The sequence below is a fragment of the Felis catus genome, chromosome C1, assembly GCF_018350175.1.
Source record: "Felis catus isolate Fca126 chromosome C1, F.catus_Fca126_mat1.0, whole genome shotgun sequence".
NCBI lineage: Eukaryota > Metazoa > Chordata > Mammalia > Carnivora > Felidae > Felis > Felis catus.
The window spans coordinates 213028523-213042528 of NC_058375.1; the positions used below are offsets into that span (position 1 = coordinate 213028523).

Below are 14006 nucleotides of genomic sequence, written 5' to 3' on the forward strand. Positions count from 1 at the left end.
AAAATTTTAAAGGATTTTATTTTCAAGTAATCTCTGCATCCAGTGTGCGCTCAAACTCATAATCCCAAGATCAAGAACTGCACACTTCCCTGACTGAGCCAGCCAGGCTCCCCTCTTCATGTATGAATTTGCTTGCACATTTTTAAAAAATTCAGATGGCCCAGAAAATGAAAAGTGTATCTTTCCCTTTCCCTGGGCCTTTTCTCAAAGATAATGCATAGATGTTTTTCTTTCACTCATTAGCACATTTCTTTTAAATGGCTGTATTTTATTGACTGGAAGCACATGAGTTTGCTTTTTAACAATTGTCATACTGTATCAATTTTTGTATTCTGCTTAGAGCATAGCATTTCATCACAGATTTTGTTACTTTGTCACTATAATGTGTTCTCATATAATTTCATCATCTATATGTTTTTAAAATTTAGAGTAATGTATCCTTTTTTAAATGCTTTTTGAAGCAAGTTTGAAACACAGAAAAGGCTGGAAGAAAAATCATATATATCACCCAATGGCAACATTTAAGTGTATTTCCTTTCAGTTTTCCCTGTATAGCTTTTTGGAGTTTTGTTTGCTTCTAAGTAGTTTTTAATAGGTTTTGTTTGTTTGTGTTTGTTTTTTAAATGTGTTTTAAAACATACATGAGAAACAATAGTCTTCTGCTCACCTGTGTATTTCAGTTTTATTCCTCAGAGGCAATTTTATTTCTTTGTAGTTGTTTTATTTTTTGTCCTTTCAAGGTTTTTTAAAACTTTATTTTACATTTCAAAAATACATTTTTTTTGAACAGGTAATAATACATTCATGCGATTCAAAATTTAAAAAGAACCAAAGGGTGGGGTGCCTGAGTGGCTCAGATGGTTAAGCGTCCGACTTCAGCTCGGGTCATGATCTCACGGTTCATGAGTTTGAGCCCCACGTCGGGCTCTGCGCTGACAGCTCAGAGCCTGGAGCCCGCTTCGGATTCTGTGTCTCCCTCTGTCTGCCCCTCCGCTGCTTGCACTCTGTCTCTCGCATTGGCTCAAAAATAAATAAGCATTAAAAAAAAAGAACCAAAGGGTATACAGGGAGAAGTCTTCCCACTCCTTTCCATTGGCTCCTAAGTTCCTTTCTCTGGAGGCAAACAGTTATCAGTTATATAAATCCTTCAGTTTTAACATTTTTCCATATTTAAGTCTTCACAAACTCTTGTTCCAACTTTCTTGAATGTGCAGTAGGCATTTAGTGGATGTACTTTGCCTTACTTAACCATTTCCCTATTTATTTTATTTATCTTATTTCCATTATTTCCTATTCTTTTTAAATTTTTTTTAAATGTTTATTTTTGAAAGAGAGAGGAAGAGGGACAGAGCGCAAGCTTGGGAGGAACAAATAGAGAGGAAGACGTAGAATCCAAAGCAGGCTCCAGGCTTCAGGCTCCCAGCTGTCATCACAGAGCCCGACACTGGGCCTGAACTCAAGAACCGTGAGATCATGACCTGAGCCAAAGTCAGATGCTTAACTGACTGAGCCACCCAGGAGCCCCATTATTTCCTATTCTTTTTTTAAGTAGGCTCCACGCCCAGTGCTGAGCCCAACATGGGGCTCGAACTCAGGACCCTGAGATCAAGACCTGGGCTGAGCTCTAGAGTTGGATGCTTAACTGACTGAGCCACCCAGGTGCTCCTCCATTATTTTCATTCTTAATTTGTAATAACTTTGGTTAATGTGTCCATTTTGAAATTAGTTATTTGCTACTTTAAGGGAACAAAAAAATTTTAATTGAATTCTTAAAAAAATCCTAAATTTATTAGATAATTTTGTTAAAACATGACAGATTGTAAGAGAGATAAGAGAAATACTTCAAAATGGTCATTTCAGTGCCCCTTGTTCTGGCCCAGCACTATACAACATGTGTGAAATGAATCAATGACTCCTACAATTTATGGTTAAGCAGAAAATTCAAATTAAGGAGCACTTGACAATAATATACAGATAAGATTTGAAGAATCCAAGATTCATTTACCTATCAGTCATTAAGTACTGCTAATTGCCAGACACAGTAATTAGGAGCTGTGAGTATGATCTGTATGGGTTTTCTTATGGAAAGCAGATGCCGTTTTCAGGAAAAATTTGTCTAGTGCCAGGATCAGAAATAGAGTGCTAACACTGGAATTAAAATTAAAAATTAATTTGGGGCGCCTGGGTGGTGCAGTCGGTTAAGCGTCCGACTTCAGCCAGGTCACGATCTCGCGGTCCGGGAGTTCGAGCCCCGCGTCAGGCTCTGGGCTGATGGCTCAGAGCCTGGAGCCTGTTTCCGATTCTGTGTCTCCCTCTCTCTCTGCCCCTCCCCCGTTCATGCTCTGTCTTTCTCTGTCCCAAAAATAAATAAACGTTGAAAAAAAAATTTTTTTTTTAAATTAAAAATTAATTTAAAAAAAGAAAAAAAGAAATGGAGTGCTGGAACAATTTATCTGCCCCAGTTTGCCTGTGCTTATATTTTCAGGTTTCCTGTATTATTATCAACTGTTCGTCAGTCTCTAAGTATCTTGTATACACAGTTTTCGATTATTATGTAATTGTTTTTTATCTGCATTTCAGTGCTTAATTTTCTTAGATGATCCTCAGGCCGTGAGTGATATCTTAGAAAAACTGGTCAAGGAAGACAACCTCCTGATGGCTTATCAGATTTGTTTTGATTTGTATGAAAGTGCTAGCCAGCAGTTTTTGTCATCTGTAATCCAGAATCTTCGAACTGTTGGCACCCCTATTGCTTCTGTGCCTGGATCCACCAATACGGGTACTGTCCCAGGATCAGAGAAGGACAGGTATAAGTATCTTTTTCTGCATCAGAACTAATTGGACAACCTTTATTTCATTTTGAGAATAGGTGGAATATTCATCGACCGTGTAGTCTAAGAATTATTTTCAGAATTAGCTTTCATAGATTGTAAAGTCTTATTAAGGCTATTGCTCTGTTTTGCACTGTGCTGGGTACATTAAGGAAAATCAAAACTGGGAACTCTTCTGGAAAGAAATGGAAGTGATTGACGGGGAGGGCTAATTGCATGTGTGCTATCTAACCAAGTAAATTAAAAATCTGAGGTTAGGTGGGCTAGATTTTAGTATTTGGCAAGTAAACATTTCCAGCTTTTTGTGCTTTTATTAGAACTAAATATACATTTATCTTAGGCTGATGCAATGTTAGATTTTATTTTACTGTATTTTTTACTGTATTTTTACTGTGTTTTTACTGTATATTTTACTGTATTTTTTACTGTATTTTATTTTACTGCATTTAGACCACTTATTTAAAATGTTTAAATGTTTTTCTTATGCCTCCTTTTTTCCTTTTAAAGTTCACACAGCAGTGAGAGTTATTTTTCTGAAACAAATGTCACAACTCTTTGAATCTCCAATACTTGGCGAACACATTTCATATAAAATTCTGAGTCTTGAACATGGCCTTCAAGGTTATACATGATCCGTCCTCTCCATACCCCTCAACTCATCCCTTGCTGCTTTCTTCCTTCCTTACTGCCCTCCGATCTCAGTGGCCTTTTTACTATTACTCAAAAACACTAGAAATAGTCCTGCTTCAATAAGGTTTTCTTGAATTTTAATTTTTTGTATTTGTTTTCTGCCCTTTATTTTTCTTTATTTGGGACTTATCATTATATGTAAGTTGGATTTTCTTTGCCCATCTTCTGTATTTCTCATTTCTTTTGAATCCTTTTCAGCTCTTCAATTCTTTCTTTCTTTCTTTCTTTCTTTCTTTCTTTCTTTCTTTCTTTCTTTCTTTCTTTCTTTCTATTTATTTATTTATTTATTTATTTATTTATTTTTAACATTTTATTTATTTTTGAGACAGGGAGAGACAGAGCATGAACAGGGGAGGGGCAGAGAGAGGGAGACACAGAATCTGAAACAGGCTCCAGGCTCTGAGCTGTCAGCACAGAGCCCAACGCGGGGCTCCAACTCACGGACCGCGAGATCACGACCTGAGCTGAAGTCGGCCACTTAACCGACTGAGCCACCCAGGCGCCCCTCTTTCTTTTATTTAAAAGGAAATATTTATTTGGGGAGAGAGAGCACATGTGCAACTGTGGGAGGGGCAGAGCGAGGGAGATAGAGAATTCCAAACAGCTTCCGTGCTGTCAGTGCAGAGCCCAGCTTGGGACTCCATCTCACAAACCAACTGTGAAATCATGACCTAAGCCAAAATCAGGAGTCAGACACTTAACTGACTGAACCAGCCAGGCACCCCTTCAATTCTTTCTTTTAATTGAATGATAATTTAAATACTGTTAAATACACATATCCTAATGATCCAGTTCAATGAGTTCTGACAGTGTAAACACCCATATAACCATCATCTGTATTATCATCCCAGAAACTTGCCCTGTGCCCTTCGAGGTCAACCCACTGCCCCTGAGGCAACCCCTGGTTTGATTTCCGTCAGAATAGATTAGTTTTGCCAGTTCTTAAACTTCATATAAATGGTTCATATAGCATGTATTCTTTTGTTTCTGCTTCTTTCACTGAACATGTTATATATGTGTTTTTTGGATGAAATAGTAACTGATTCCTTTTTATCATTGAGCAGCATTTCATTGTATGAATATACCACAGTTTGTTTATTCATTCTTATACTGATGGACATTTGGGTTGTTTCAAAACAAGGCTACTAGAACATTCCTATACAAGTCTTTGTGGACAAATATTTTCATTTTTCTTGGGTAAATACCTAGGATTAGAATAGCTGGGTCACAGGGTATATGTTTAAATTGGTAAGAATCTGCCGAAATATTTTCCAACATGGTTGCCCATTTTACCCTCCCAACAGCAATGTATTAGCATTCCATTTGTTTGTTTGCCAACATCAGATGTTATCAGTCTCTTTAATATTACTCATTTTAGTGGTATAAAGTGATATTTTGTTGTTAATTTTTATACAAGTAATTTGTCAGATATATTGTTTTGAACATTTTCTCCCAGTCTTTGGCTTATCTTTTCATTTTATTAGTGGTATTTTTTGATGAACACAGTTTTTACTTATTTTTTTTAAATGTTTATTTATTTGGGGCTCAGTCGGTTAAGTGTCCTACTTCGGCTCAGGTCATGATCTCACAGTTCATGAGTTTGAGCCCCATGTTGGGCTCTGTGCTGACAGAGCCTGGAGCCTGCTTGGGATTCTGTGTCTCCATCTTCCTCTCTCTCTCTGCCCCTCCTCCGCTTGCACTCTTTCTCTCTCTCAAAAATAAACATTAAAAAATTTTTTTAATTAAAAAAAAATGTTTACTTAAATAAATAAGTGGGGAGAGGGAGAGAAAGAATACTATCAAGACGGCACTCGATCTCATGAACCGTGAGATCATGACCTGAGCCGAAATCAAGAGCTGGACACTTTACTGACTGAGCCACCCAAGCACCCCAAAAGTTTTTATATTTTATAATCCTATTTTCCATTTTGGGATCCCAATCTAAGCAATTCTTTGTCAGTCTCACAGTTACAAAGGTATTCTGCTGTTCTGCCACACTCCTAGAAACTGTATAGTTTAAGGTTTGTAATACGGTGTCAGGAATAAAGAGTTTGTTTAAAAACATGGATGTCTAGTAATTCCATTAGCATTTGTTTGAAAGACTGTCCTTTCCCTGTGGAATTGCCTTGGAACCTTGGACATGTGATATGTGGATCGATTTCTCTATTCTTTTCCATTTATTTGTCTTTCCTTATACCAGTATAAGGAAACAGTGTCTTTATTACTAAAGCTTATAGTCTTGAAATCAGGTCAATGGAAGACATACAGTTATGACCTCCCTTCTCTCCTCACCACCAAGATTGTTTTGGGTCTCTTGCATTTCTGTAAGCCTGAGGGGATTCTGGTTGGGATTGTGTCGAATCTCTTCAATTTGGAACAAACTGAGACCCTCACAATATTGGGTCTTACAATCCATAAGCATAGTTTTGTTCTTAATTTATTTAGATTTTCTTTAAATTTTCTCAGCAGCATTTTATAGATTTAGTTCAGAGATTTTGTACGTCTTAAATTAATTCCTAAGTATGTTTTTTGATGCTATTGTAAGTGGTATGTTAAATTTCAATTTCTGTTTGTTTGTTACTGATATGTAGAAATACAGTTGATTTTTTATATTAATGTGAATCCCACAACCTTGCTTAAATCACTTATTAGGTCTAGTAATTTTTTTTTATAGATCCTTCTATAGACTTTTGTACTTAGGGATCCTGTTACCTTAATAGAAACGATTTTACTTCTTCCTTTATAATTTTCATGACTTTTCCACCCTTGTTTTTCTGCATTGGCTAGGATTTCCAATGTTACTGGGTAGACATAAGAGTGAACATCCATTCATTCCTGATCTTAGGGGAATGGCATTTGTTTTATTTCTTGTTAATTTAAATTTTTTCTTTCATACCTTCTCCTTTATTTGATTTGTGTTTATCTGGTCTTGTGTTTCCTCTGAATTAATTTTCTGAAATTATTATTTTGCTTCCTTCATTTATAATTTCCCCCCAGTTTTATAATTTCATTTCTGAATTATCTAATTCTGGTATGTTTTATTCTTTTATATCTTGTATAATTTTATTAATGTCTTTTACCTCTTTTGAAATAATTTTTTTCTTTTAATATTATATGGGCTTTAACTTTGATCCTTGTCAGTAGCTTGTCTTTACTGAAATTAGTTTTCCTAAATTTTTGCAAAGGAGGCTTATTTAGGATAGTTTTTCTAATTTTACTGCTCTCTAGAATTTCCTCTTCTGTTGTGTTACTGAGTTTTAAAATCGTATCTTACAACTTGAGATCTCTTAACTCTCTTTCTTGCTTTTTTTTTTTTTTTTAAGTTTATTTCTTTCGAGAGAGACAGAGACAGCATGAGGAAGAAGTAGAGAGAGAGGGAGGGAGGGAGGGAATCCCAACCAGTCTCCTCCCTGCCAGTGCAGAGCCTGATGCGGGTCTCAAACTCAAACTGTGAGGTTTGAGGTCTCAAACTCAAACTGTGAGGTCGTAACCTGAGCCAAAACCAAGAGTCAGATGCTCAACCAACTGAGCCACCCAGTCCCCCTTACTTTCTCACTTTTATTTGGTCTTTCTTTTTTCTTTCTTTCTGCCATGGTAATTGGATTCTGTACCCAGCATTTTATCCCCATTGAAATGCTTTCGCCTAGAAGGGAGTATTGGCTGGTTGTTTTTCAGAGTCGTTGGGGTCCTCAGCTGCTTCACTTCAAACTGGTGTTGTAGCTGGTGATGGTGTATCTCCACCTGGCTGTGTTTTAGGAGTTTGGTGGGTGCTTTGTCATCTGGTTTTGTTGTATTTGTTGTTTGTGCTAACCTAGTTAGTTGTGTGGTTTTATGAATTTATTTGGAGGAAATTAAATCACTGGGCTGCTTCCATCTTAATAGAATCGTCTCTGTTTCTTAAGGGAAATACTTAGGTAATTAAACATTTTTTCCTTGCAAAATATTTATTTGAACATGGTTCAGATTCTTTAGTTTGATAACTAGTTACCTATACATACTATTCAGAAAAGATTTATCAGATTAGTCACTGTTGATTCTCTTCATTTTAGTGACTCAATGGAAACAGAAGAAAAGCCAGGTAGTGTACTTGTAGGAAAGACACCAGAAGTGGTAAGTGTGTTTTCTGAAGTTGAGGTTACCATTTAACATACAATTATATTGTAAGTTATTTTAAAGTGTTATATATCTGTCTTTGTTAGTGGTTTAATATTAAGTTTAATACCAAAGTTATTTTATAAAAATAGATCTTCTGTAAAAAAGTAAAATTTTAAAGACTGACCCTAGAAAGTGCTTAACTTAGAAGAAAGCAAATCCTTAGATCCTTACAAAAGATTGACCTCTGTCTAGAATAACTCTGAATTATTTGTCACAGGATGAGAAAAAAGTATGGCCTGTAACAACTAAATGACAACTTAGTTGTAGACGGGGCAGGGTACTTTAGTTGTCTTTGTTATTTTTAATATTCATGGTGTATGGAGGAATGGGGTAAGTATTAGAACAGTGGTCTGTTGGATGTAAATGTTTCCTCCACCAAGACTTTTGATTTTTGATACTCAGGTATATAAATGTCAACTATTATTTACCTGAATAGCTTGGTAGTTGATGAGATCATATATATGTGTTGGTTAAATGTGTTTTTGATTTTTCCAGTTTGGAGTAGGCAGTTTCTCACCTAAACTATGAGTTCTGTATAAAATAGTTTTCCTTGCATATCATCAGTAGTCATTCTTTTACAGTTTGGGTTTTTTTTTTAACATTAAAATAATTTTACATTGGAAGTTTCTTCAGAGTGAATTATATTCTTTCATTAAACTGGTATCATATTTCAGTGGTAGCTATTAAAGAAATATTCTTTCTTCCAAATAAGTGATACATGAGTTTTCTAGATCCTACTTTTAAAATACAAGTTTTGCTCTGTGTATGGATTGTGAATTTCACTGGTTTAGGGCTGTTAAAGCACAATTGGTGGATATCAGTAATATATGAATTTTTCTTCTTGTTTGTTTATTTTGGCAGAGTCCAGAGCCCAAGGATCAGACTTTGAAAATGATTAAAATTTTAAGCGGTGAAATGGCTATTGAGTTACATCTACAGTTTTTAATACGAAATAATAACACAGATCTCATGATTCTAAAAAACACAAAGGTAGGAAATTCATCTGTAATGGAGGCTTTCTTGTATTTATTTCTTTGTTGATTATTAGTATGTATACTTATTTATTATTGAATACTTTGTTGTATTTTATTCTAATCAAGAAAGTAACTTAAAAAGAATAACAAAGAGAGAAATTCTTGAATTTGTTGAGAGAAGAAAGGAAATTAAAATTAAGTTCCTGTTTTTGTGTTTCACATTCATTGGGAAGTTTAGTGGTTTGTTTTGTTTTGTTTTTTAACGTTCATTTGTTTATTTCTGAGAGTGTGTGAGCAGGGGAGGGGCAGAGAGAGAAGGAGACAACAGAGAATCCCAAGTAGGCTTTAGGTTGTCAGAGCCTGACTTGGGGTTAGAACTCAAACCGTGAGATCATTGCCTGAGCCGAAATCAAGAATCAGACACTTAGCGGACTGAGCCATGCAGGTGCTCCTTGTTTTAATTTTTTTTAGTTAACTTTTTAATATGTACATGTAGCACTTGGACGAATGGCCCAATCAGAGCACTGATGCAGTTTGTTTATGTGTCCTTTTTCCCATTGAACTGCAAACTGCTTGAGTGTACAGGTTTTTGATATTGTGTAATGTTTGTTGAGATACTGATCCTAACAGTAGGATTAATTTTAATCTTTGAATAGATAATATATTCATCTGGTTCAAGAAAATGTTTTCATACGAAAAAACTTACGTATTTTTCTTCCCTTTCGTGTCTTATCTACCCAGTAGCTTTTGATAAAGTCATTTATTCCTCTTTTACAGCTATATACTATTTCAATACTACACAGTTGTTTGACTGAAATATGTGATCATACTTCTCAAATTTTTAATAATTACAAATGTCAGGTGGACACAGTTACACAGTTTGTATTTATGACAGTTTTTTGAAACTAATCTTTATAATATAGTCTCATTAGAAATAAACAAAATCCCTTTGGTTACTGCCAGAGGTGCAGAGTGAGAAGAGATGCAGCATTGTTCTCTAGGCTAGCCTGATACCTTGGAGACCTTAGACAAGATGCTGAAAAGAAATGGCAAATTAAACTATTCAGAAACCAATAAATAGAAAATCTACTACCTAAATTGCTACCTAAAACCTACTGATCTCAAGACTACAGATAAAACTCTGACTTGCTTGTGTTTATAAACTACCTATTTAATCTTTATAAAGAATTATCCAGGGGCGCCTGGGTGACTCAGTTGGTTAAGCATTGGACTTCGGCTCAGGTCATGATCTCACAATTCATGAGTTTGAGCCCTGCATTGGGCTCTCTGCTGTCAGCACAGAGCCTACTTCAGATCCTCTGCCCCTCCCCCACTCTCTCATTCTCTCTCTCTCAAAAATAAGTAAACATTAAAAATTATAATGTCCAATATTCATAGTTTAATGTCAGTTCAGTTTGTTAATATTTTCATCACAAAACAGGGCCTCTGATTGTGTACCTACATGTGACTTTGTGTATGTATGAATACTTTGCCAGTGGTACAAATGTATTTGTTTTTATAGGATGCAGTACGGAATTCTGTATGTCACACAGCAACCGTTATAGCAAATTCTTTTATGCACTGTGGGACTACCAGTGACCAGTTTCTTAGGTAAATATACTCGAAGGTTTCCACTTTGGTTTAAAATCATCTTTAATAGAGACACTTGACATTGTTACATAGATGTAGCTGCCAGTCCTGAATTTTAAATTCTGTTTTTGCTATTTTATACATTTTTTTAGTGCATATGCCTGCTTATTTTGAGGTAAAATTAATTCCCTTTATTAGTTGGCTTGAATCTAGGCTTTTTCATGACATAATATTAATGTAATTCTGCTTTTGTTCATAGTGAAATTACATATCATGCATTTTTTAAAGTCTCTAGAATACTAAGAACTTAGTAGATAAAATAGAATCACCAGTAATTTGAGCTCCGTAAAGTAAAATGATTTGTAATAGTTCAAGGTAAAATTTTAATGCTTTGACTTTAGTATTATAAAAAACTTTATGGCATTCATTTCAATAGTATTGCTGAATTTTCTCGCAGAGATAACTTGGAATGGTTGGCCAGAGCCACTAACTGGGCGAAATTTACAGCTACAGCCAGTTTGGGTGTAATTCATAAGGTAATATACAATGATCAGTGCGAACGGAACCAATTTTTCTGGAGTTAAAAAACGTAAAAGTTTATTGTATTTCTTTCATAAGTAAATTTTTTTAAATCAGATAGATTCTCTTACAGGAAAGAATAAAGTAAATAAGAAATGAAAATACATATGTATGTGTTTGATTTTAATAAAAGGTGGAAATCCTTTCCTTATGAAGACTAAGCCATTTCTCACAGGATGAATTGAAATAAATTATTTGTATAGTCTGAAATGAATTTGGGGAAATGTTATAAAACAAGGGAAAAAATTGAAGCGTTTGTTTCTAACAAGGATGTGATTCAATCTCTTAAAGATTCTCCTCATTTGAGTTATAAAGTTGTATAGGAGAGAGCCCCACTTCCTCCTCTTTTAGAAAGTGAACATTCTGGAGAAAAGAAAATAATTCTAGAAAATATTACATCTTTTTTCTCTCACTTTTCTCTTATTGACACCTTTATTGTGGCTCAATTTTACAGGGTCACGAGAAGGAGGCATTACAGTTAATGGCAACATATCTTCCCAAGGACACTTCTCCAGGATCCGCCTATCAGGAAGGTGGAGGTCTCTATGCATTAGGTCTTATTCATGCCAATCATGGTGGTGATATAATTGACTATCTGCTTAACCAGCTTAAGAATGCTAGCAATGATGTAAGTACGAAAATGGAAAACTAGTCTGTTACTTAAGAGTCCAAGAAAATATTACATTTGCCAAATTACTTTAGTGAATAGAAATTTTATACATTTTGAAATTCCCAAAATGGAACTGTTCTTAAAGAATTCTTTTTTAAGGGAATTTTCCTTCCTGTTCTGTAAACTAAAATTGTGCTTCTCAGTCCTTTAAAATTGGTATGTGACAAGCAAAATAAAGTACCATATGTTTGTAAAATATATGTTGTATTTCCACACTTAAGAGTTTTGGAATGTTAGAACTGTAAGTGACCTTAATGATCATTTGGTTTAATCTTGTTATTTTATAGGACACTAAGTCCCAAAGAAGTAACTGTCAGGAATCAATTCTTAGTTATTTGGTGTTTTATAATTTGTTACATGTGATTGTTTTGGAAAAACTTACTAAGCAGCTTGTTCTTATTTTACAGAACTTTGAAATAGGATTTTAGACTTTAACTTTTATGTTAGAGTAGATTCTTTTTTAGAAGGCTATTAGGAGATTAGCTAAGTAAGAAAGATAACTTTGTCCTCCTATTTCAGTGAAAAGATTGAGGCCAATAGGATGATCTGTCTCCACTAATAAGCCCCTCATCCACGAATTTTATATACATTTATTCATGGCTTTGCCTCATTTCCTTCTCAGGTAAAAATTTTCTAATCAGACAAATCTCTTTGGTTACCAGCAATATAAACCTCCACTGATTGACTTTAAACAAAATATTTATTGGAAGTAGTTTATACAATTAAAGGAAAAGCTGATGAACCAATTCTCACAACAGTTAAGAGCCAGGGCAATTCTAGAGATCTAGATAACAGGAACTAATTGTATCATTTTTCTAGGGCCCTGCTGTCAGGATGAAGGAATTTGAAATGTTTTTTGTCCTTGGGTCATTTCACTTAAGAAAGATTGGAATTTCAGAGAAAGAGCATTCAGTTGGCCTGTCTTGGGTCTCACAGTCCCATACTTTGGGTAGGAGAAAGTGGGCACGTATTAAATTGGCAATTCCACCAAAACTAACCAGTGGGAGAAGAGTATTTCCCAAGCAACGTTGAGGTGCTGTCTCCTGTAAATGGAGACTGCACTCAAAAATGACAGATGACCACTAATGTGTCCGTCTTGAAATAAAGACCAGCTTTTGCCCTTGACCCCGTTTTTCCTACTTCTTCAGGACTGTGTTCCATAGATACCTTTTCCTCCTCTCTTCATCCTCCTTCCTCTTAGCCAGTAAGCATATTCAGGTCTCACCTATCCTAAAAAAAATCTTTCCTTGACACTTGCTTCTCCTTCTTAGTTATATTTCTCCCTTTCTCATGTAAACTTATTAAAAAAGAGCTATACCCTCTCTCTCCACTTTATCTCTCATTCACTTCTCAACTTACTATTATTTTGCATCAGCAAGCACCATTCTTTTGAAACTGAAATTGCTGAGGTTACCACTGGCCATCTGAGTCAAGTCCTTTGGTCATACTCACTAGGTCAACTGCCCTGCATGTTTAATATCACAGTACATTTTGAAGTTAGAATAAAAGCTTGGATTTTTAAGTACAGTATTCCAAATCACTGGAACCCATGCTTTTTCCCTAGATCGTTCGACATGGGGGCAGCCTGGGCCTGGGTTTGGCTGCCATGGGGACTGCACGCCAGGATGTATATGACTTGCTAAAAACGAACCTTTATCAGGATGATGCTGTGACAGGTAAGTGATTCTTTGCAAAGACAACTCACTTTAGGATTAATTAACGTGACTAAATTTGTTTTCTACTTATATTTTGTTTTGTCTTGTTTTTTAAGTATTTTGAGAGAGAGTGTGAGCAGGGGTTCAGGGGTGGGGAGAGGCAGAGAGAGAGAGAAGAAAGAAAGAACCCGTGCTGTCAGCATGGAATCTGACGTGGAGCTTGATCTCGTGAACTGTAAGAAGATCATGACCTGAGCTGAAATCAAGAGTCCCAACATTTAACCAGCTGAGCCACTCAGGCTCCCCTCTACTTCTGTTTTGTAGCCTCTTAAAAATCTAATAGATTACTTGTATAGGGAGTGGATTTTGCCCCATTTGTCAAACTCATAAAAATAGATTTTGTGATGTATAAGTTTTTAAAAATGATACATCCTGTGTGTGTGTATAATTGATTTTTGCAAACAAATTTATTAGAGTGATCTATTTGTATCACAGAGCTATCTGTACTGCTTGGTGATAACATAGAAAAACATCATTGTGTCTCTTGAAATCACTGTTGGATTCATGGTACATTCTGTCACGATTTAAAAGGAAAATAGCTATAAATATATGGATGTGCTTTTTATCAGCTGGCTTGAAAAAAATGCCTTCATTTTCATTTAATAGATGTTTTGATAGTTGATGATAATAAGTGCCACTTCCAATAGGATATGTTTTATTGAGTTTACATATGTAATTTTATTTTTTAATGTTTATTTATTTTTGAGAGGGAGAGAGAGCGAGCATGAGTCGGGGAGGGGCAGAGAGAGAAGGGGACAGAGGATCTGAAGTAAGCTCTGCGCTGACAGCCCAATGTGGGTCT

General features: G+C 35.5%; 1 protein-coding gene across 1 annotated transcript in view; it reads left to right on the top strand.

Annotated features, from left to right (window-relative positions):
• The window catches only part of PSMD1 (proteasome 26S subunit, non-ATPase 1), a 95899-nt gene that overhangs the window by 11249 nt on the left and 70644 nt on the right, over positions 1-14006 (top strand). Inside the window, exons 7-13 of the mRNA XM_011285628.4 lie at positions 2581-2807; positions 7571-7631; positions 8538-8666; positions 10173-10261; positions 10698-10776; positions 11274-11447; positions 13054-13165. Of these exons, the coding sequence (XP_011283930.1) occupies positions 2581-2807; positions 7571-7631; positions 8538-8666; positions 10173-10261; positions 10698-10776; positions 11274-11447; positions 13054-13165 (871 nt within the window). The remainder of the gene's footprint in view (positions 1-2580; positions 2808-7570; positions 7632-8537; positions 8667-10172; positions 10262-10697; positions 10777-11273; positions 11448-13053; positions 13166-14006) is intronic.